Genomic DNA, 23,767 nt, shown 5'->3' with positions numbered 1-23,767 from the left:
TGCTGACCCTAGTCTGTATCGTCTTTGCTGACCCTCGTCTGTGTCGTCTTTGCTGACCCTCGTCTTGTATCGTCTTTGCTGACCCTCGTCTGTGTCGTCTTTGCTGACCCTAGTCTGTGTCGTCTTTGCTGACCCTCGTCTGTATCGTCTTTGCTGACCCTAGTCTGTGTCGTCTTTGCTGACCCTCGTCTGTCGTCTTTGCTGACCCGGTTGCCATGGTGAATCCGATAATATGTGAGTTTATCGATCTTCTTTTGCGATTGGGTTCGAACCACCAGTGGGACGGAGCCTGGACCAATCACAGCGCAGCACTGTGGTTTGGGCGGAACTCAAAATTCCGAGCTCAAACGAACCAAAACAAATGTGGTGACGGTGACGTACTTCAGCCTGTTCGAGCAGAAAAGGATTATAAAAAGGAAAGTGCTTTTCTCTCAACTGGATTTAACAAATGTTCCACTTTTGTGAGACTTTATCAGTGTTAAAGGACATGTATCATGCTAAATTGACTTTTTTTTAAATCCCTTTTAACCCTGTTCTAACATTGTTCCTCGTCACAAACACAGCTGGAGCACATTTTAGCTTCATTCACACTAGTTTGAGGAATCCTGGTGAGGAAATCCTCTCCCCTCCGACCGCCAGAAACACTCCGTTCTGAATTTTTCCCGATCGGTGACGTTTTCGTGATCTCTGAGAAACTTCTGTGGTGTTCGTGAATGTAAAGCCAGACTGTTAAACCATTACAACTGTAGATGGCGCTCATAGCTCAGACATCGGAAGCCAAACTCAAGGTACTCAAGATGTTGAAAGGTCAAAAACAATAGAAATAATGAATAAGGGAATATAAGCCCTATTTCATTGTGTCAAACTAAAATCCGAGGTTCTGGAGGCGGTTACCATAATATAAGATATCTAAATGCTCCTGATAAATGTGAAGGATAAAGTGAGTGGTGCAGATCCTGTCCGCCTCTGATGCTGTTGTTGACGTTCAGCGTTTTCTTCAATTACGCAAGACCTAGACTTCACTGTGAGCGAGAGCCGCGCCAAGACCATTGTGTAACAGATACAGACCAGAGAGAGCCCTGGTTCTGTCCTGGTTCCGTCCTTGTTCTGTCCTGGTTCTGTCCTGGTTCTGTCCTGGTTCTGTCCTGGTTCTGTCCTAGTTCTGTCCTGGTTCTGTCCTGGTTCTGTCCAGGTTCAGTCCTGGTTCTGTCCTGGTTCTATCCTGGTTCTGCCCTGGTTCTGTCCTGGTTCTATCCTGGTTCTGTCCTGGTTCAGTCCTGGTTCTGTCCTGGTTCTATCCTGGTTCTGCCCTGGTTCAGTCCTTGTTCTGTCCTTGTTCTGTCCTTGTTCTGTCCTGGTTCTGTCCTGGTTCTATCCTGGTTCTGTCCTGGTTCTGTCCTGGTTCAGTTCTGGTTCTGTCCTTGTTCAGTCCTGGTTCTGTCCTGGTTCTATCCTGGTTCAGTCCTGGTTTAGTCCGGGTTTAGTCCTGGTCCCATCCTGTTTTAGTCCTGGTTCTGTCCTGGTTCAGTCCTGGTTCAGTCCTTGTTCTGTCCTGGTTCTGTCCTGGTTCAGTCCTGGTTCTGTTCTGGTTCAGTACTTGTTCTGTCCTGGTTCTGTCCTGGTTCAGTCCTTGTTCTGTCCTGGTTCTGTCCTGGTTCAGTCCTGGTTCAGTCCTGGTTCAGTCCTGGTTCTGTCCTGGTTCTGTCCTGATTCGGTCCTGGTTCGGTCCTAGTTTTGTCCTAGTTCAGTCCTGGTTCGGTCCTGGTTCAGTCCTGGTTCAGTCCTAGTTCAGTCCTGGTTCTGTCCTGGTTCAGTCCTGGTTCAGTCCTGGTTCAGTCCTGGTTTTGTGCTGGTTTAGTCCTGGTTCAGTCCTGGTTCAGTCTTGGTTCAGTCCTTGTTCTGTCCTGGTTCTGTCCTGGTTCAGTCCTGGTTCTGTCCTGGTTCAGTCCTGGTTCTGTCCTGGTTCTGTCCTGATTCAGTCCTGGTTCGGTCCTAGTTTTGTCCTAGTTCAGTCCGTGTTCAGTCCTGGTTAAGTCCTGGTTCACTCCTAATTCAGTCCTGGTTCTGTCCTGGTTCAGTCCTGGTTCAGTCCTGGTTCAGTCCTGGTTCACTCCTAGTTCAGTCCTGGTTCAGTCCTGGTTCAGTCCTGGTTCAGTCCTTGTTCTGTCCTGGTTCAGTCCTGGTTCAGTCTTGGTTCAGTCCTTGTTCTGTCCTTGTTCTGTCCTGGTTCTGTCCTGGTTCAGTCCTGGTTCTGTCCTGGTTCTGTCCTGGTTCGGTCCTAGTTTTGTCCTAGTTCAGTCCGGGTTCAGTCCTGGTTAAGTCCTGGTTCACTCCTAGTTCAGTCCTGGTTCTGTCCTGGTTCAGTCCTGGTTCAGTCCTGGTTCAGTCCTGGTTTTGTGCTGGTTTAGTCCTGGTTCGGTCCTGGTTTTGTCCTGGTTCAGTCCTGGTTCAGTCCTGGTTTTGTGCTGGTTTAGTCATGGTTCGGTCCTGGTTTTGTCCTGGTTCAGTCCTGGTTCAGTCCTTGTTCTGTCCTGGTTCTCTCCTTGTTCTGTCCTGGTTCTGTCCTGGTTCAGTCCTGTTTCTGTCCTGGTTCTGTCCTTGTTCAGTCCTGGTTCAGTCCTGGTTCAGTCCTGGTTCTGTCCTGGTTCTGTCCTGGTCCTGTCCTTGTTCTGTCCTGGTTCAGTCCTGGTTCTGTCCTGGTCCTGTCCTTGTTCAGTCCTGGTTCTGTCCTGGTCCTGTCCTTGTTCTGTCCTGGTTCTGTCCTGGAACAGTTAATGATTCACTCCAAGAAGAATAGTCTTCACTCTTTTGAAGACTAATTCATACATAAATGTCTCATTGTTTAACAGAAGCATAACAGCAGCTATAATGACACCTGGTTTAGACCGTTTCAGTCCGTGTTTAGAACTGGTTTACTTTTGGTTCTAGTGATGCCAGTGATTTTTGTTTCTATCCAACCCCACATAATACTATTCATGTTTTTTAGTTTTTTATTTGTAGTATTTTTTCTCCAATCCATCGTGAACTGATTCAAAAATTAAATAAATGTGCAAATTGACTATAAACAATTTAATTCAACAATATAAAAAACTTATATATTTGCGTGAGAATCAACACTTTTCCGTTGACATTTTGGCCCATAGCTCGGTCTCCAGTTAGTCCCGGCGTCTCCGTCAGTCCGTCGTCGCCCTGCGTGAAATGCCCTGGCGTTAAACTTGGCGTATGGAGCCGCAGCTGGCGCCCGTCCTGTTTCTGGATGGCAACACGACTATAATAATTCTGAGCGGAGCGACATGCCAGTCCGCGTTACGTAACAGCCTGACGCTCGCCCGGCTCCGCCCAGTGTGCCAGAGGAAAATACTACAGTCAGAGATATGATTTTGGACATTTCTTCTGTGCTTTGACCCACATAAATGTTAGAACAAAATGTATTACAAAATGTTCATCAAAATTTGCACATTTCAATCTGAAAACTGTTGCTAATGTTTAGTGTTTTTGCTACATTTTGTCGACGTATTAGACACATAGACGTAAGTACCGTATTTTCCGGACTATAAGTTGCACTTTTTTTTCACAGTTTTGGATGGGGTACGACTTATACTTATATTTATACTCATATACTTGTATACCTATACTCCGGAGGGACTTATATGTGATATTATTTGTAATTTTTGCACTTGCAACCGCATTTCATACTCCAGTGTGACTTATATATGTTTTTTTCTTCTCTATTATGCCTTTTTTGGCTGGTGCGACTTATACTTCAGTGCTACTTATAAGATAAGATAAGCCTTTATTTGTCCACACAATGGGGAAATTTAAGTGTTGCAACACATTTAGGTACAGAAGTAAAAGAACAGATTAAAAAAAAAAAACACTCTTAATAGAAAAGCTCTTGGAAGCGATCGGCTCCGGGGCTTGTTTGGGTCGAGATACTTCAGAGGTGAGAAGAGTTTAGTGCATATCTTAATTTTCTCCCAAGATCTGCGTTTTGAGGATTTTTTTTTATCGTTGCAGGGTTTGTTTTTGTTTTTGTTTTTGGCCTTCTTCCGGGTCAAGTCACTAGTCACTAGTGCGTAATCTCTGATTGGTTGCTGCGCTGCGTCTGCCGCAAAAAAGTTCAGCTTTGTTCAACCTTTCTGCCTTGGCCACTCCAACGCTCAAACGCCCTCGTCTGATGCTCAAAATGCAGGATTCCTGCCGCAAAAACGCAAAGACTTTGAATGTAAACTGGACCATTGACGCAGCGGTCTGAACACCTCTTAAGGAGGGGGGTCTGAATCATCTGGGCTGATTACCCGAGATGGAGCCCCCATCCTGAGTCTCTACCCAGCCATCATCGATCCATTATCGATCCATCATCGATCCATCATCGATCCATCACCAATCCGTCATCATCCCCATAATCACTAACATATTTGATTGATGTGGCATGGTCCGCAATGCATGGCATGGTCCATATATTGCAAGTATATGTAAAACACAGAAAAGGAAAACACATTTATTCTGAATTTTACAAATAGAAATAAGTCAATATCATTGTCAAATTGATTTATAAAGCACATTTAAACAACCTCCGCTGACCAAAGTGCTGTGCAGGCAGCAAATAGTCTTCCTACAGCTTATAAAGTGTGAAAAATACTGTGGGTATTTGAACACCGTGCAATTTGTTCTCCCACTTAGAAATTATGGAGGTGTATGAAATGTTCATCGTAGCTGCATTTCCACAGTGATAGAAAAATCTGGAAATCACATCACACATTTTTTAATTATCAATTGATATTTTATTGCTGCAAATAAGTATTTAAACACATGATAAAATCAATGTTAATATTTGGTACAGAAGCTCTTGTTTACAGTTACAGAAGTCAAACGTTTCCTGTAGTTCTTGAAGCAGGATGTTTCCTCCGCCATGCTTCACAGTAGGGATGGTGTTCTTGAGATGGTGTTCTTGGGATAGTGTTCTTGAGATGGTGTTCTTGGGATGGTGTTCTTGGGATAGTGTTCATGGGATGGTGTTCTTGGGATAGTGTTCTTGGGATGGTGTTCTTGGGATGGTGTTCTTGGGATGGTGTTCTTGAGATGGTGTTCTTGACATGGTGTTCTTGGGATAGTGTTCTTGAGATGGTGTTCTTGGGATAGTGTTCTTGAGATGGTGTTCTTGGGATGGTGTTCTTGGGATGGTGTTCTTGAGATGGTGTTCTTGGGATAGTGTTCTTGAGATGGTGTTCTTGGGATGGTGTTCTTGGGATGGTGTTCTTGAGATGGTGTTCTTGACATGGGGTTCTTGGGATAGTGTTCTTGACATGGTGTTCTTGGGATAGTGTTCTTGACATGGTGTTCTTGAGATGGTGTTCTTGGGATGGTGTTCTTGGGATAGTGTTCTTGACATGGTGTTCTTGAGATGGTGTTCTTGGAATGGTGTTCTTGGGATAGTGTTCTTGGGATGGTGTTCTTGGGATGGTGTTCTTGGGATGGTGTTCTTGAGATGGTGTTCTTGACATGGTGTTCTTGGGATAGTGTTCTTGACATGGTGTTCTTGGGATAGTGTTCTTGAGATGGTGTTCTTGGGATGGTGTTCTTGGGATAGTGTTCTTGAGATGGTGTTCTTGGGATAGTGTTCTTGAGATGGTGTTCTTGGGATGGTGTTCTTGGGATAGTGTTCTTGGGATGGTGTTCTTGAGATGGTGTTCTTGACATGGTGTTCTTGGGATAGTGTTCTTGACATGGTGTTCTTGGGATAGTGTTCTTGAGATGGTGTTCTTGGGATGGTGTTCTTGGGATAGTGTTCTTGACATGGTGTTCTTGGGATAGTGTTCTTGAGATGGTGTTCTTGGGATGGTGTTCTTGGGATGGTGTTCTTGGGATGGTGTTCTTGAGATGGTGTTCTTGGGATGGTGTTCTTGGGATGGTGTTCTTGAGATGGTGTTCTTGGGATGATGTTCTTGGGATGGTGTTCTTGAGATGGTGTTCTTGGGATGGTGTTCTTGGGATGGTGTTCTTGAGATGGTGTTCTTGGGATGGTGTTCTTGAGATGGTGTTCTTGACATGATGTTCTTGGGATAGTGTTCTTGGGATGGAGTTCTTGGGATGGTGTTCATGGGATAGTGTTCTTGGGATAGTGTTCTTGGGATAGTGTTCTTGAGATGGTGTTCTTGGGATGGTGTTCTTGAGATGGTGTTCTTGGGTCTTGGGATGGTGTTCTTGGGATGGTGTTCTTGAGATGGTGTTCTTGGGATGGTCCTAATTCTTCTTCCTCAAACACAGCGATTGGAGTTTATACCATTAAAGTTCTATTTTGGTCTCCTTTGACCACATGACTTTCTCCCATGACTCCTCTGGATCCTCCAGATGGTCACACTTCAGACGGTGTTATGTGCTGACTTAAGCAGGGGAACCTTCTGTGCCATGCATGATTTTAAACATGGCGGCGTAGTGTGTTACCATAGTAACCTTTGAATTTGTGGTCCCAGCTCTCTTCAAGTCCTTGACCTGCTCCTCCTGTAGTTCTGGGTTTCTCACCTTATCATCACTGATACCCACGAGGTGAGATGTTGCATGAAGCCCCAGTTCAAGAGACTTTAGTCTCATCTTTAGCCTCTTCCATTTTCCAATCATTGCTCCAACAGTTTCCCTTTCCAGCCTTGTGGAGGTCTACAGTTCAGTCTCTGGTTGTCATCATCATGTGTTTCTGTTCTTGTTTTTGTTTTCCCTGGTTCAGTTCTAGTTCTGCTCCAGTTTGTGTTTTGCTCCCTGCCCTGTTTTCCCGGTCTCTGCAGCTCGTTAGGGGTATATATGCTCCCTCGCTCCCTTCAGTCTCTGCTGGATTGTCAAACAGTCAACACAGACATTCAAGCCTCCTGTTTGCCTTGTACATGTATCTGTTTAAGAAGTTTTTTTTTTCTTATCTCCTGTTCATATTACTCTGCTCGGGACACTTTCAGTTTAATTCATCTGATCATTATCCATCAGAGGAGTTGTAGTTATACATTTCCCTTTTGAGTTTACTCCATTCGGTGTAGCATTTGAGTCCATTTGACTTGCCTGATACTGGTATCTTTAGACAGCTCTTTAGCCTTGCCCATGGTAGTAGTTGGAGTCTGACAGATTGTGGGGTAGACCGGGGTCTTAATGCATCTAACGAACAGGTGCTACTAATTTAGATTAATAAGTGGAGAAGAGGTAGACTTTTTAAAGGCAGACTAACAGGTTTTTGAGAGCCGGAATTCTTGATGATTGGCAGGTGTTCAAATGCTTGTTTGCAGCAATAACATACAATGAAATTATTTAAAAATATTTTTTAGATTCTGTCTCTCACAGTGGAAATGCACCTACAATGACAAGTTCAGACCCCTCCATAATTTATAAGTGAGAGAGTTTGCAAAATTGCAGGGTGTTCAAATACTACTTAATTTTAGAATAAATAATAAAAATGTCAGCAATAAAATTACGCAGTAAAAACAGTTTTGTCCATAATAATTGTTTGTATTTTGATTCCATAAATCTCTCTATTCTTCCTCCAGTGCTTCTCAAACTCTGGTTCTGATGCAGTTTGTTTATGTCCTGAGAGCAGCAAGTCCAGTTTAAGGGTTAAGGAAAAGATCAGGATAAAAAAGGTCTTGACTGTGACAGTTCAGGAGGTTTTTTCAGTTTAAGGAAATGTGCGTCACCAAAACTAACAAAAACTCCAGCGTGTAGCGGCTGAGTGAACTGAGTCTGGACTCTGTGGAGGAGCCTCATGGGCTCATAGCCATGACCCTGAACGCTGTAAAAGGACAGAGCCCCTGCGCTGTGGTCCAGGTAAACACCAATTCTGGACCCGACCGGACCTGGGATCGCAGACCAGACTTTGTTGAACACGAATGAGTGACCACCACTGTGACAGAGTAAGGCCCAGGATTTATCATTGTTTCCAAACACACAGTCTCTCTCAGTGTCTTTATAAGCAGCTGCTATTCGAACCACCTCCCTCCACTCCAGCTCCCAGTAACAGCGGCCGGTCAGCTCCTCTGGACTCAGGACCTGAAACTTACTGAATCTGTCTGGATGATCAGGATAACTGTGCTCTTCATCCACATATTCTACTCTTCTGTTTCCATCAGACAGAGACAGATGTTTACTTGCTGTGTTTGGGTCCAGAGTGATGTCTTGTGCATATCTGAGGAATTTATTTCTGCAGTGTTGATTAGGCCTCAGTTCTTTCTGGACTTGAACCACAGCCTGCATCCTGGACTCTGTGTGCTGTGTGTCTGTGGCCAGAGGGAGTATAAATTGGTTGTGGTCGAGGGTAAGGGACAGCGTGTCCGGCTTAGAGATGCTCTGGAGCCGCTGGGCCCTCCTGGCCGGCAGCTGTGCCTGCCTCTGGGCCCTCTCTGAGGCAGAGGACACGGTGTCGTGGCCCTTGTGATGCTCCATGCAGCAGACCACACACAGGAGCTGCCCGTCGGTGCGGCAGAACATCTTCTTGACCTCGTTGTGCTTAGAGCACAGGTTCTCCTGAAGGTGGTGTGAGGGCGCCACCAGCTGGTGTCTCTGAAGCGCTGCAGCGTCATGATGAGGCTGGAGGTGGCTCTCACAGTAAGAGGCCACACACTGCAGACAGGAGCGCAGCGCCTTCAGCTTCCTCCCAGTGCACACGTCACAGCTCACATCTCCAGGAGCGGCGTAGCAGCGGTCAGCAGGGGGCGCCGTGAGCCCACACCTCTTCAGCTCCTCAACTAAACCTGCTAACATGATGTTTTTGCCCGGGACAGGCCTGGGGCTGAAGCTCTGCCTGCACTGAGGGCAGCTGTAGACCGGCCTCTCTGTCTCCTCTCTGTCCCAGTGGCTGTGGATGCAGCTGCTGCAGTAGCTGTGTCCACAGGGAATAGTGACCGGCTCCTTTAGGTCCTCCAAACACACGGAGCAGCTCAGAGCTTTCACATCCACATTCCACATGTTTTGCGCCATTTTTCCCTCTGAGATTAGCCGGAGTGTCACTTCCTCATAACAGAAACTTAGAGAGAGAGAAGGAAAGACAAAAGGTTAAAGGTTATGCTGCAAAACTAACTCTAACCTGTGGGTCATAAAGAATCATGTCTCCCCGTAATTACTAAAAAAAAAGCATTTTAGGTGAGGTTTAGTCCGTGTCGAAGGGACCACAATATGACAAACATGACTTAGACATGTAATATACCGACAAAGATCGCAGGCATTTGTCTCTGTTGCATAGGTTAAGTTCATCCATCATTAAATAAATAACAAATAATGATTAAAGATCAGATGTGATGGATCTCCAATAATCCAAGTGGAACAAACCACTGGATAGGTTTGACTCTATAAATGATTCAAGAATTTATTATCCTTGTCACAAGAACATAATTACTTTAGAGCATCAATCAATCAGCGTGGTAATGATATTAGAATGAGTGAAAGTGCAAAGTGCGGACATGCAGAGTGTAAACATATACATTCATGTAAGGCACTTACAGCTTGTAAACACCGAAATATGACCAGAAAGGGAGAGTAAGTCATATGAAGTAGACATCAGCAGCAGTGAGCGAGGTGTAGACGTGTGTTTGCGGAAACAATGTCAATTCCACGTCACATTTATGGCGGAAGTGGCCTCGGCTGTAGTTGACAAAAATCCTTGGTCGGTAAAGCAAAGCGTTTCAAACTTGTTCTGCCGCCGCCCTTGGGAGATAAAAACAAAAACCCACGTCCCACACAGCCTCTGGGACAGTGCAGAACTGAAAAGGTGCACTTATTGCCAACCACTGTAGTTGTACGTCTTCAAAGCATGTGCTTTACACCATTCTGTTAAGGTAAGGTACTTCTTCTTTGGTGTTTTATGGCGGTTGGTAAGTGTTACATTACTGTAGTTTTACGTCTTAGAATTTAGACTTTATTCTCTCTTGTCGCTCCTAGTTATATGTCGTCTTCTTCTTCTTCTTTGGTGTTTTATGGCGGCTGGTTGCCAAGGGTTTTTACCGCCAGACTTGATTCTTTAGACTTTATTCTTTAGACTTGATTCTTTTGACTTGATTCTTTAGACTTGATTCTTCAGTTCAAAGCGCCCAGAGCTGATTCGTATCGCTGTGTTTATGTTTCATTGTCTTCAAAGCCCATGATATCAAAACAGAAAATATTTTTTTTTGCTCTTTCTTTCTCTTTCTCAGTGGTAGAAAAAGGTTCAGTTGTAGTTATCTGGATTCAGTTTTAGAAAAAACAAGACGTTTCGACTCTCATCCAAGAGTCATTGTCAATTTGCGAATTTAGACCGGGAACTCAGATATTTATTCAACAACAACAACAACAACAACAAACACCGACGGCTCAGGCCTCAGTTCATCCTGGACTTTAACTTTGGCCTCTTCCAGAAACACCTGCAGTTTGTCCCTGAGTTCAGACACAGCTCTGGACACGTCCTCAAAGTCCCTCCTTGATCCGGTCTGGATCCTGGACTCTGTGTGTCTGTGACCAGAGTGTCTGGTCTAATCCTGGTTTAGGTCTGGTTGATTCCTAGTTGGTTTTGTCCTGTAGACTTTTTAGCTCTTTAACAATAGTACATGAAGACATTTACATGTCATGTAATGGCTTAGTTCTGAAAAGTCAGTATTCACCTTATTCCACAAGAGACAACGTAATCCTTCCGGTTGTATTAGTGAACACAGAGAAAATAAGTTCTACACAAACTAAAAAGCTGTTTTCAGGCCCAGGAAACCTGTGCATTGTTGACTTGTTGGTCACGTGAACATTGGATCACAATCTTCTTTATATCATGTTTCATCGGCGAGACTTTTCCCTCTTCTCCATTTAACCCAACGGCGCTCCCGCTGGACCGGAAGTGCCATTACAACAGAAGTGCCTATCACATGGGGAAAGAAGGAAAAGTGGGCGGGGCGGAATAAGGTCAATAGAGGACATGATTCAACTCTGTAGCTTTGTGGGTCAGACAGTCTATAGACCACCAGACTCATGCTCTCTTCCACCTTTCTCTCCCCCGCTCTTCTCCTTTCCCTCTCTCCACATTTTCCTCTCGCCACCACCCTTTTCTTCTCTCATCCCGTGTGATTCCCCTACTTTAGTCAGAACCATATTTCATGATATTGATACTGTAACACCACATTTAGAATCACACTAAAATAATGATAATCATAATAACAATAAAACATACTTCTTATATAGCACTTTTCTACACACTCAAAGACAATTCATATTTTAGCACACTCCTATTGTCAACTTGACATTGTGCAACGATTTGATTTGATATTCAAACGACGAGGTGTGTTCTAAACAGTGTCCTCTGTATTTGACCCGTCTTTTGGTGCCACTGGGGTTGTACCCGTCTGGAGGATTGCACCTCTGACAGGGACAGGGTTTTCACAGGTCCTTCACAAATACCACAGGCCAGACTCCTCCCCGTCTACAGTACTACAATTACTACTACTACTACTACTACTACTGCTATTGCTTTGAATCTTGACTTTATTTGGTGGGAAACTACCTGACGTCATCAATATAAACGATAGTGTTACAACAATCGTGTCAGGTTTCTGTAGAAGAGTTCAAACTGTTGAAAGTGACAAAATAAAAGTGTTTTTGTATATTTTTACTTGTCAAATAATCATTTCTGTGACGTCAGAGGGTTTTTGGCCCGGCGTACGACATAGTTTCCCAGGTAACAGTTACGGTATGACCTCAGGTGTTCCGAGGTCACGGTTAAAAGCCGGCGCCGTTGCAGTAGCAGGTGGTGGAATAGTCTTCATCTGCGCATTAGAACATCTCGATCTCTGAATATTTTCTTTTTGTCTCCGCAGGCTTTTAGCACAAGGTGAGCAGAACATGTGGCGTTATTTCACCTTGTTTTCACGCGTCTTGTACGTTTTAATTGTATTTTATATTGCCTTTACAGACATTGTGGTATTTTTAAATGTGCTTTATATAATAACACTTGACTTACTTACTTCCTGGTGTGATGTCATAATTTACAATCAAGAAGTTTAATTTAAAGAAAACTGCTAAACTGGGATAACATTCGTCAACATTCGTTTTGCCACACCCCCTTTTGCCACACCCCCTTTTTAGTCAGCGAAGCGATCGCCAAGGCATGTATTATTCGACCAATACATTCTTTGGCCTTTTTAACTTTTCTTTAAAGTTTTTTATTTGTATTTTTTTAGATTGCATGTTTCTAAAGTGTTTGAATGCAGTTGGATTTATATTTGTTAAATGCTTTTCAGAATAATTAAATGTCTCAAATCCTTCATTTAACAAATGTTTTTGTTGTTGTCGTGGTTTCAAAATCAGCGTTTAGTATTATTATTATTATTACAATCTATTTCAGAGAGTTCGATGTCACAAAGCTCAGACTTGTGAATGAAAGGGAAATCCACTCCTGTTTGGTCATGCTGCCAATACTCGTGAATAATGCTCAACTTGTCATGTTTCTTCTCACAATAAACACAATTACACTAAAACCTTTAGTCAACAAACAGCAGATGTTTTGGAAGCGATATTCTGGCCGAGTGTCGGAGCACGTTAGCCGGGACGCGACAAATTACAATCATTATTCTAGCCACAGAACCCGACTCCAACGACAACATTCTCGTTCACTTTGCCCCAAAAACGCCAAACTACGGCTCCCAAAAATGCCCGCTCCCCCGCCCGAGACCCCCGCCCGAGACCCCCGCCCGAGACCCCTGCCCGCTCCCCCGCCCGAGACCCCCGCCCGAGACCCTCGCCCGAGACCCCCGCCCGAGACCCCCGCCCGAGACCCCCGCCGCTAACGGGGCTTTAAGAGCTCTTAGAAATCACCTCGAATTTCAGCTGACGTAAAAGAAAAATATTCAGAGAGGAATTTCCCAGTTCCTCCCAAATGTTCGATGTTGTCGTTGGACTGAACCGGGCGAGTAAGAAAGCGCTCCGGGTTTTACCGCGGAAAAAGACGAGTCCGGCCGGTTCAAGTCGTGAAAAGAAAGAAATGGTGGGAAAATGAAGGAAATTTGGTGGAAAAAGAGCTTTTAAAAAATGGTGGAAAATCAAAGGAAACATTTGGGGGGAATTGGTGCAAATGTACGGGAAAGTTTATGGGAAATAAATTGAAATGAAAGGGAATATTGATGGGAAATGTAAAGACAATGTGCTGACAGGACAATTTGAGGTTATCCTGCTAGAGTACACGTACAGACAAATACAAATATATAAGTATTTACCCTGTGTCTTTTTCATGTAACTCGTAAAACCTCTGTGTATGTTCAGTGAACCGTTATTGGATTACTACACTTTGGACCTTGTTTCAGCCCTGCATCAAAAAGAGTTCCCACACGAGACGTTTGAGAACCACCGTGACTGTTTGTATTTATGGTTCTCACCGAAATGCCATCTCTCCGCAGACGTGATCTCCCCGACGCTCTTGAACCCGTATTACCGCCGTCTCTCCTTCGACGTGTCCTCGATGGAGAAGAACGCCTCGAACCTCGTCAAAGCAGAACTCAGGATCTTCAGACTCCAGAACCCCGGAGCCAGGGTCCCAGAGCAGCGCATAGAACTGTACCAGGTACTACAGACCCTACTGGGACAAACTGCATAGAACTAGACCAGGTACTACAGACCCTACTGGGACAAACTGCATAGAACTAGACCAGGTACTACAGACCCCGTAGGGACAAACTGCATAGAACTGGACCAGGTACTACAGTCCCCGTAGGAACAAACTACATAGAACTGGACCAGGAACTACATTACCTCATCTTTTTAAAGCAGAAATTCAACTAAAACCTTTCATTCTGCTCACAGTTCTTTGTTACAACAACTAAACTGTTAAACTGTTACACTTTAACTTACATCAGTGAGTCAAGAGCAGGAGAACCTTTTGACATTTTGTTCAGTTTAAACCGAATGATTCAAATGAATACAAACCCGGGAACTGACTGATCGTCTTGATTCGTATCGTGTGCAGTCGTCTTCCTGCGTCCGACCGCACGCAGCGGACAGAGGCGCCGCACCAGCCAAGACATAAGATAAAGCATAAAACATATTCCTGTGTGGTCCCTGGAGACCCGTGTACTACAGGCGTTGTTTCCAGTACCACTCGGGCTCCGGTACTGCGTTTGACAGCTAGCATAAACAGCCCGTAAAGCTCTCACCGCGACACGCCGACGGCTAACGCTGAGCTGTGTGCGCGCGGATGGGACGCCCCGGTACGGAGGATTAGCGCCTCGTCCGGAGCTAGCCCACGGCGCTCGGGCCCCGTTCGGGTCGAGGGCCGAGGGATGGGCTCCACTCTTCGAGCCCTCACGAGAGATGAGCGGGGAATGTCTTGGGTTTTCGTGGTGGTAACGACAAAACATTTTTCGAAGTAGTGGAAAAACTACATTGAATTTAATTGAATTGAAGTTTCACGATCACTTTAGAGGTCAAGCATCACAGCATTCTGATTTTTAGTGTCAATGGTGAGAAATAATGACATTTTCTCCTCTGCTTGACACGAGCTGCTTGAAGCTAATAAAAAAAGTCTCTGCTAAATATTTAGTTTGTAACTATCGAAATCATGTAAACAGTCACGTTTCTCCCAGATACAGACTTTGTGATCACCTTTTTTCGCTTAAATAAGAAGGTTTTGACGTCCGTTTGTTGAGGAAATGAACTGTTCTGCAGCAGTGGAAGCGTCCTAAATCTCAATGATAATAATGGCACTTCTTCTTCTTCTTCTTCTTCTTCTTCTTCTTCTTCTTCTTCTTCTTCTTCTTCTTCTTCTTCTTCTTCTTCTTCTTCTTCTTCTTCTTCTTCTTCTTCTTCTTCTTCTTCTTCTTCTTCTTCTTCTTCTTCTTCTTCTTCTTCTTCTTCTTCTTCTTCTTCTTCTTCTTCTTCTTCTTCTTCTTCTTCTTCTTCTTCTCCTCCTCCTCCTCCTCCTCCTCCTCCTCCTCCTCCTCCTCCTCCCCCTCCTATACCTCCTCCTCCACCTCCTCCTCCTCCACCTCCTCCCCCTCCTCCACCTCACCTCCCCCTCCTCCTCCTCCACCTTCTCCTCCCCCCTCCTCCCCCTCCTCCTCCCCCTCCTCCTCCACCTCCTCCACCTCCCCCTCCTCCTCTCCTCCTCCACCTCCCCCTCCTCCTCCTCCACCTCCTCCTCCCCTCCTCCTCCTCGCCCTCCACCTCCCCTCCTCCTCCCCCTCCTCCTCCACCTCCTCCACCTCCCCCTCCTCCTCCCCTCCTCCTCCCCTCCTCCTCCTCCTCCTCCTCCTCCTAAATGTGCTGGGGTTGCAGATCCTGTCGCACAAAGCGCTGGCGTCTCCCACACAGCGCTACATCGACAGTCGCGTGGTGCGGACCCAGACCGAGGGGGAGTGGCTCTCCTTCGACGTGACCGAAGTGGTCAGCGAGTGGCTCAATCACAGAGGTGTCTTTTCTTTTTACACGTCCGGTCCATGTGTTCTAGACTCGGTGTCGGGAAGTAACTGAAGCATGTACCGTAACGTAGTGAAAATAAACAAAGTACTAACTGTATTCCGGTACAGGTACTTTTTCCATTGTTTTATTCAGAAAACAGTTAAAGTACATCATGTAACTTTGTCTTGGTGAGAAAAGCTCTTGTGTTGTGTGCATGTGCGACGGTTCCTTCTTTAATTAGAGGTAAACACATACATCAAGTTGTTCTGATTCCTTTGTTGCGTTTTTCTCAGTATTTTAAGTATCCAGAACACACCGCTCTACTTGAACCGTGTTGCAGAACGTCACTCATACTCACGCATCCTCGCTTAGGCCTTACCACCGTCACGTATATATATCTGTTGTACTTGCCTGTACTTGCTTGTCTGTGGCGCTAACGACTCGTCTCGTGCTCAGACAGGAACAGCGGCTTCAAGCTCAGCCTGCACTGCCCCTGCTGCACCTTCGTCTCCTCCAACAACCTCATCATCCCCAACAAGAGCGAGGAGCTGGAGGCGCGGTTCGCAGGTAGAAAGGAATCACAAAACTACATTTACACGTTTCATTTCCTGCGTAACGTTGCCGGTTCGGATCTCCCCGACTTTTAACCGTTGCCTCGGCCTTTACGATCCTCAGGTATCGACGACAGCTTCGTGCTCGGGGGCGACCTGAAAGTGTTTAAGAAGCGCCGGCACAGCGCTCGGGCCCCTCACCTGCTCCTGATGTTACTGCCGTCCTACAGACTCGAGTCGCAGACGCAGCACAAACCCTACCGGACCAAGCGGGCCCTGGACGCCGCCTACTGCTCCAGGTGTGTACACGCGGGCGTTTGTAGCTCGTAGGCCTTGATCAGTCAGAACATTACAGCGATAAAGTCATCCTTGGACCCTTTTCGAATTGGCCCACAAGCTCCCTTCTCATTTGGCCCTTCGTGGGTTTGAAGTGATGAACAACCGACGATCTCAAGTGATTTGTATCGTAAAGATTGATGGAACGTCCGAGGCTGAATGTGCGCGTTTGTGTTGTAGAAACGTCCAGGACAACTGCTGCCTGCGCTCGCTGTACATCGACTTCAAGAAGGACCTGGGCTGGAGGTGGATCCATGAGCCAAAGGGCTACGAGGCAAACTTCTGCGCGGGAGCCTGTCCGTATCTGTGGAGCGCCGACACCCAGCACAGCAAAGTGAGAGCCCAGAAGTGTTAGTTTAGGATGGACAGCTCCCCGTCCATCCCATATGGAGAATTCAGTCTGGTAGGATAATAAAGTAAGACCGTATCACCGAAACCCAAGGGGAAAACTGAAAGATGGTTTGATGTTAAGGGTTAGAATCAGGGTCATTCTTTTCTGTTCAGATATCTCAGCTGTGCACTCTTTGTTCAGGAGTCGTGTTTTACTTTCTCTTCTGTCAGGTTACTTTCCGACTAACGCGTCCCTCTTTCGTTTGGTCAGGTTTTAGGTCTGTACAACACGATAAACCCGGAGGCCTCAGCGTCTCCCTGCTGCGTGTCCCAGGACCTGGAGCCCCTCACCATCCTCTACTACATCGGGAAAACGCCCAAGATCGAACAGCTGTCCAACATGAAAGTCAAGTCCTGCAAGTGCAGCTAGGGCTCGACCCGGACTGGACTCGACCCGGACTGGGCTCGACCCGCACTGGACTCGACCCAAACTGGACTCGACCCGCACTGGACTCTAACTGAACTGGACTCTACCCAAACTAGACTCAACAAGAACAGGACTATGCCAAACTGGACTCGACCCGGATTGGACTCGACCCGGACTGGATTCGACCCGAACTGGACTCTACCTGAACTGGACTCAAACTGAACTAAACTCAACCCGGACTGGACTCAACAAGAACAGGACTCAACCCAAACTGGACTCTACCTGAACTGGACTCTACCCAGACTAGACTCAACAAGAACAGGACTATGCCCAAACTGGACTCAACCCGGACTGGACTCGACCCAGACTGGACTCAACCCGGACTGGACTCAACCTGAACTGGACTCAACAAGAACAAGACAATGCCCAAACTGAACTCTACCCAACCTGAACTAAACCCAAAACGTGCTGTACCCAACCTGGATTAAACCCAAACTGGATTAAACCCAAACTGGACTCGCAGCACATGAGGCTGGAGTATCTTCTGTGGCCATTCAGAAAACCTAATCCAGGATCGTGAACTAAACTTGGACTAAATCTGGACTCACTCAAGACTGGCCTCTCACAGCGAGTCCTGGTGGTACGATGAGGTACTGCAATGATCCGAAAGAACAAGAGAACAAGAGTTTATTTTTGGGACTTTTCTCATGTAGAATTGTGGTTGTTTTGAAGTCCTAAATATAAAGGACGATAACGACGCTTTGGACAACTGTTCAAACATTGGTCTGGGGAAGCTGGTATACAGTTCATTATTTTATTACAGTTTAAAGGCCCTCTCACAGACCCATCAGTTTCCGAAGCATGGCAAACACTGGAAGAACAAATATATAACGCCTATGTGAAACCCATACCAGATGTCGTCGTTTGTACAGGATTACTTCCCTCTGCGCTGTTTTGTTTTGTTTCGTATTAGAGTAAATTATCAAAGCAGCCGTCCTACAGTCCAGTCTGAGTCGTGTTTTAACCTCTACTTTTGTTAACCTCCTGCTTCCTCTAGGCCTCCTGCTTCCTCTAGGCCTCCTGCTTTCTGGCACCGTCGATCCATTTGAGTTAAATCGGCTTCGATTCTTGTATCGATATGTTTTAACGAACTGATTAAGCAGAAGATATTAAGCATATTTTCTACCAAACATTTCAGGTGACGGGAAAAAGAAAATGCCCTTTTTCTAAACTCACTGTTGGGCCCAAGTAGACGAGCTCAAGAGCTTAAGAGAACGACAGGTTCAAGGAAAAACTCCCTCTCACTCTCACGGTCTCAGTCCAACAACGTTTCCCAAAAGAGTGACGCTGCGTTCAGACCACAGCGTCATAGTTCACGACGGACGCCCCGGTCGGACGCCCCGGTCGGACGCCCCGGTCAGACGCCCCGGTCGGACGCCCCGGTCGGACGCCCCGGCCAGACGTCCCGGTCGCACGCTCCGGTCGCACGCTGAGGTCGCACGCTCCAGTCGGACGCCCCGGTCGGACGCTCCTGTTAGACGTCCAGGTCGGACGCCCCGATCGCGCACCCTGGTCCCACGCTCCGGTCGGACGCCCCGGCCAGACGCCCCGGTCGGACGCTCCGGTTGGACGTCCCGGTCAGACGCCCCGATCGCGCGCCCCGGTCCCGCGCTCTGGTCGGAAGCCCCGGTCGGAAGCCCCGGTCGGACGCCCCGGTCGGACGCCCCGGTCAGACGCCCCGGTCGGACGCCCCGGTCGGACGCCCCGGCCAGACGTCCCGGTCGCACGCTCCGGTCGCACGCTGAGGTTGCACGCTCCAGTCGGACGCCCCGGTCGGACGCTCCTGTTAGACGTCCAGGTCGGACGCCCCGATCGCGCACCCTGGTCCCACGCTCCGGTCGGACGCCCCGGCCAGACGCCCCGGTCGGACGCTCCGGTTGGACGTCCCGGTCAGACGCCCCGATCGCGCGCCCCGATCCCGCGCTCTGGTCGGAAGCCCCGGTCGGAAGCCCCGGTCGGACGCCCCGGTCGGACGCCCCGGTCAGACGCCCCGGTCGGACGCCCCGGTCGGACGCCCCGGCCAGACGTCCCGGTCGCACGCTCCGGTCGCACGCTGAGGTCGCACGCTCCAGTCGGACGCCCCGGTCGGACGCTCCTGTTAGACGTCCAGGTCGGACGCCCTGATCGCGCACCCTGGTCCCACGCTCCGGTCGGACGCCCCGGTCGGACGCCCCGGCCAGACGTCCCGGTCGCACGCTCCGGTCGCACGCTCCGGTCGGATGCCCCGGTCGGACGTCCCGGTCGGATGCCCCGATCGCGCGCCCCGGTCCTGCGCTCCGGTCGGACGCCCCAGTCGGACGCCCCGGTCAGACGCCCCCATCGCACGCTCCGGTCGGACGCCCCGGTCGGACGCCCCGGTCGGACGCCCCGGCCAGACGTCCCGGTCGCACGCTCCGGTCGCACGCTCCGGTCGGATGCCCCGGTCGGACGCCCCCATCGCACGCTCCGGTCGGACGCCCCGGTCGGACGCCCCGGTCGGACGCCCCGGCCAGACGTCCCGGTCGCACGCTCCGGTCGCACGCTGAGGTCGCACGCTCCAGTCGGACGCCTCGGTCGGACGCCCCGGCCAGACGTCCCGGTCGCACGCTCTGGTCGCACGCTCCGGTCGGATGCCCCGGTCGGACGCCCCCATCGCACGCTCCGGTCGGACGCCCCGGTCGGACGCCCCGGTCGGACGCCCCGGTCGGACGCCCCGGTCGGACACCCCGGTCGGACGCCCCGGTCGGACGCTCCGGTTGGACGTCCCGGTCAGACGCCCCGATCGCGCGCCCCGGTCCCGCGCTCTGGTCGGAGCCCCGGTCGGAAGCCCCGGTCGGACGCCCCGGTCGGACGCCCCGGTCAGACGCCCCGGTCGGACGCCCCGGTCGGACGCCCCGGCCAGACGTCCCGGTCGCACGCTCCGGTCGCACGCTGAGGTCGCACGCTCCAGTCGGACGCCCCGGTCGGACGCTCCTGTTAGACGTCCAGGTCGGACGCCCCGATCGCGCACCCTGGTCCCACGCTCCGGTCGGACGCCCCGGCCAGACGCCCCGGTCGGACGCTCCGGTTGGACGTCCCGGTCAGACGCCCCGATCGCGCGCCCCGGTCCCGCGCTCTGGTCGGAAGCCCCGGTCGGAAGCCCCGGTCGGACGCCCCGGTCGGACGCCCCGGTCAGACGCCCCGGTCGGACGCCCCGGTCGGACGCCCCGGCCAGACGTCCCGGTCGCACGCTCCGGTCGCACGCTGAGGTCGCACGCTCCAGTCGGACGCCCCGGTCGGACGCTCCTGTTAGACGTCCAGGTCGGACGCCCCGATCGCGCACCCTGGTCCCACGCTCCGGTCGGACGCCCCGGTCGGACGCCCCGGCCAGACGCCCCGGCCAGACGTCCCGGTCGCACGCTCCGGTCGCACGCTCCGGTCGGATGCCCCGGTCGCGCGCCCCGGTCCTGCGCTCCGGTCGGACGCCCCAGTCGGACGCCCCGGTCAGACGCCCCCATCGCACGCTCCGGTCGGACGCCCCGGTCGGACGCCCCGGTCGGACGCCCCGGCCAGACGTCCCGGTCGCACGCTCCGGTCGCACGCTGAGGTCGCACGCTCCAGTCGGACGCCTCGGTCGGACGCTCCGGTTAGACGTCCAGATCGGACGCCCCGATCGCGCACCCTGGTCCCACGCTCCGGTCGGACGCCTCGGTCGGACGCCCCGGCCAGACGTCCCGGCCAGACGTCCCGGTCGCACGCTCTGGTCGCACGCTCCGGTCGGATGCCCCGGTCGGACGCCCCCATCGCACGCTCCGGTCGGACGCCCCGGTCGGACGCCCCGGTCGGACGCCCCGGTCGGACACCCCGGTCGGACGCCCCGGTCACACGCCTGTACTTCAAACGTACAGGTAGAGCGCCCAAAACGCGCCGTAACAAACACTTAAAGCGAGTGATTGGCCGCTCGGACGCCCTGGACACGCCCTGGACACGCCTTCAAATAAACTTTGAATATAAAGGAGTTTTTGTCCTATAAGACAAGTAAAAATACACTGCTAAAGGTCAAATACATTTTAATGTACTTTAATTTTAATAGATCCATTAACTAAATACAACTAAATTAAATAAAACAAATACATTTGACGGGTCGAGTAAAGAGATACTTTTAATTGTCAAGTCAAATCTGCAAATATACAATAAAAACAATTCTTAAACCAAGTCATTTTTAACGTAGATATTACCTTTAGCAGTGTATTTTAATACTTTTTGTGCTATTAATTTTCTTATTTCAAGTTGAACCGTCGTGGAAGTGAGATTTATCATAAAACAAGTCATAATAACCTCATTAAAATGACAAAATCATCTCAATCTGAAAAATGATAAACGATCCTGTCTCTGGAATCCTCTGAATGTTGACTTGAAATACATATTTAATGTAACAGTTTTCCCTTTATTTTCTCTCGATGAGGTTAAAATACATTTATTTAAAGTCAACATTTCTGTATTTATAATTTTAGTTTATAGTGATGATGAAAGAGATGACTTCATTCACATTTACACTGAATTATTATGTGTAAAATGGTTAAATTGGCCAGACAAGTGGTATATTTTTTTCTACTTCTAATTTTATTTTTTATTTTTATACTGTAAATGTATTAAAGGAGCAGGAAAAGGAAGGAAAACTGAAATGTTGACTTTGACTACGACACATTGTTAATCCTCTCACTAATTTTACACATTTAAATGAAAAAGAGATGACACAATCGGTGTATTCAAAGTCGACATTTCATATTTTTATTTATTTTTTAATCTCATTATTATCGGTGCTTTAAATGTTCAGAAGGAGCAGGTTTGGAAAAGTGTTGTTTTTAACGGTACTAAAGGAGTTTGAAGGTTTGCTGAAAGTCCATAACGTCCCAAATGTTGAACGCGGACACAAAACACAAAAGTTGAATATTTCTTTGTAGTTTTGATATTTTTTGTTGTTCATCTCCAAAAACAAAAAACGAGGCTTCGACCGTGAACTCTGAAACAAACTAAAAATGAATTCCGGTTAATGATTTGAGTCATTTATTTGTAATTATTTAATCTTTTTTTTTTTTTTGCGGATCATGATCAGCTTGAAATAAAGTACTTTTTTTTTTTACCCCATTGGCAAAATTTTCCTATTTTTTGTGTTATATTTTTAACTTTATAATATTGAAACTAGTCATGAATTGTTTAATGAATGTCTTCTGTTGTCTTTTCCCCATTTAAATTATTATTAATTATTCTTGGTTTATCAAAATAAATATTTGTTTCGAGAGTTCTTCAAATACAATAGTTACAAACGCACTCTAAATAGAGATGAATAACTTTAACATAGCTATTTATTTTTGCGTTTTATGTTCATATTTGCGTTTTCCTTCAGTAAATCATGTTTTTGTGCCGTGGACTTCAACAAAATGGAGCAGTTTTTTTTTTTAATGTTGTTTTTAAAATCTTGTCGTTGTTTTTGATGCACTGTAGAAAATGAATATTTACATTGGGTTTTTGTCAATTGTGTTCAGAATATACTTGATCTCGTTTGGACTTGGTTTGGCCATTTTTTCCCCCCCATTTAAATATTTACTTCAATTCATTTGACATTTTAGATGGATAAAGTCAAATCCAATATTTTTTTTGTGTTTACGTAAAATAATGATATGAGAAAGATAATTTAGTATTTCATTTTTGATTCATGTACTACTTCTCGTTTCACGCTCAGTTGGATAATACAAATTGCAATAATATGTCGAGATTTAATTGTTGAAACAAGTCTTGACGTTAAACATTCTACGTTCAACAAAGAGTAAATACTTTTGTGTCATTTTCACAAAAAATGACACAAATGGAGAGATAAATTGAGAACACAGTTGTCTTTAGCTCGTTCGTCTTCTGCAGGTTTTGTCGTGACCCACTTTGCTGTTTGTATCACAGTATCGTCGAGGGATTCTGGTGGGAATAAATTATTTAAGTTTTACATCACGACCGTTTCTTGTTTTGTTTAAATCAAATATCAACTTTTTACTGCAATCAAAGTCATTCTCCTGTTTTTGGCCCGTGAACAGCTCAGAGCAGGGAGGACATGCGGCAAATTGTGCACAGCCGGGATTCCAACCCACGACACTGCGGTCATCTGCTGAGCCAGGCACATGTGCAGCCGCCTTAACCTCTCCACCACTGGGCACTACTTCCTGTTTGCGTTCATGGTGTCACTTCTTAGTCTGTACTTTTCTAGTACTTTTCAGACAAATCTCAAAGTGCTACAGAAAAGAGTTCAAAATATTTAAACTATTAGTATTCCCAAGATTCTATAGTGTATATAATCTAGAGGAGATAAAGGCCTCCACCTCCTCCACCCAGGGCTTCACCTCCGGCTTCACCTCCTCCACCCAGGGCTTCACCTCCTCCACCCAGGGCTTCACCTCCGGCTTCACCTCCTCCACCCAGGGCTTCACCTCCTCCACCCAGGCCTTCACCTCCTCCACCCAGGCCTTCACCTCCTCCACCCAGGCCTTCATCTCCTCCACCCAGGCCATCTCCTCCACCCAGGCCTTCACCTTCTCCACCCAGGCCTTCATCTCCTCCACCCAGGCCTTCATCTCCTCCAACCAGGCCCTCCTCCACCCAGGCCTTCATCTCCTCCACCCAGGCCCTCCTCCACCCAGGCCTTCATCTCCTCCACCCAGGCCCTCCTCCACCCAGGCCCTCCTCCACC

The 23,767-nt window shown here is 48.0% G+C and overlaps 3 protein-coding genes across 3 annotated transcripts in view; 2 read left to right on the top strand and 1 right to left on the bottom strand.

Moving 5' to 3' along the window:
* Positions 1-17,660, top strand: part of tgfb2 (transforming growth factor, beta 2) — a 63,672-nt gene extending 46,012 nt beyond the window's left edge. Inside the window, exons 3-8 of the mRNA XM_072461382.1 lie at positions 13,374-13,537; positions 15,247-15,379; positions 15,826-15,936; positions 16,045-16,219; positions 16,437-16,590; positions 16,858-17,660. Coding sequence (XP_072317483.1) covers positions 13,374-13,537; positions 15,247-15,379; positions 15,826-15,936; positions 16,045-16,219; positions 16,437-16,590; positions 16,858-17,016 — 896 coding nt within the window. The 3' untranslated portion in view covers positions 17,017-17,660. The remainder of the gene's footprint in view (positions 1-13,373; positions 13,538-15,246; positions 15,380-15,825; positions 15,937-16,044; positions 16,220-16,436; positions 16,591-16,857) is intronic.
* Positions 330-8,949, bottom strand: LOC140374010 (tripartite motif-containing protein 16-like). The gene is made up of 3 exons (XM_072460770.1): positions 7,681-8,949; positions 3,104-3,279; positions 330-387 (listed from the first exon to the last, which is right to left on the bottom strand). Exons 1-3 carry the CDS (start codon positions 8,947-8,949, stop codon positions 330-332), a joined length of 1,503 nt encoding a protein of 500 aa, XP_072316871.1.
* A 2,013-nt stretch (positions 17,661-19,673) lies between the features above and the next one.
* Positions 19,674-23,034, top strand: LOC140374474 (uncharacterized). Its single transcript, XM_072461380.1, has one exon. The coding sequence runs from the start codon at positions 19,683-19,685 to the stop codon at positions 20,973-20,975; it is 1,293 nt and encodes a 430-aa protein (XP_072317481.1). The 5' UTR covers positions 19,674-19,682; the 3' UTR covers positions 20,976-23,034.
* Positions 23,035-23,767: the final 733 nt, after the last annotated feature.

Source organism: Eucyclogobius newberryi, unplaced genomic scaffold (assembly GCF_026437365.1).
Source record: "Eucyclogobius newberryi isolate DKJ021-1_F unplaced genomic scaffold, fEucNew1.0.hap1 SCAF_3, whole genome shotgun sequence".
Classification (NCBI taxonomy): Eukaryota; Metazoa; Chordata; class Actinopteri; order Gobiiformes; family Gobiidae; genus Eucyclogobius; species Eucyclogobius newberryi.
Note: the sequence above shows the minus strand (reverse complement) of the source record. Positions and strands in the feature narration are given on the sequence as shown.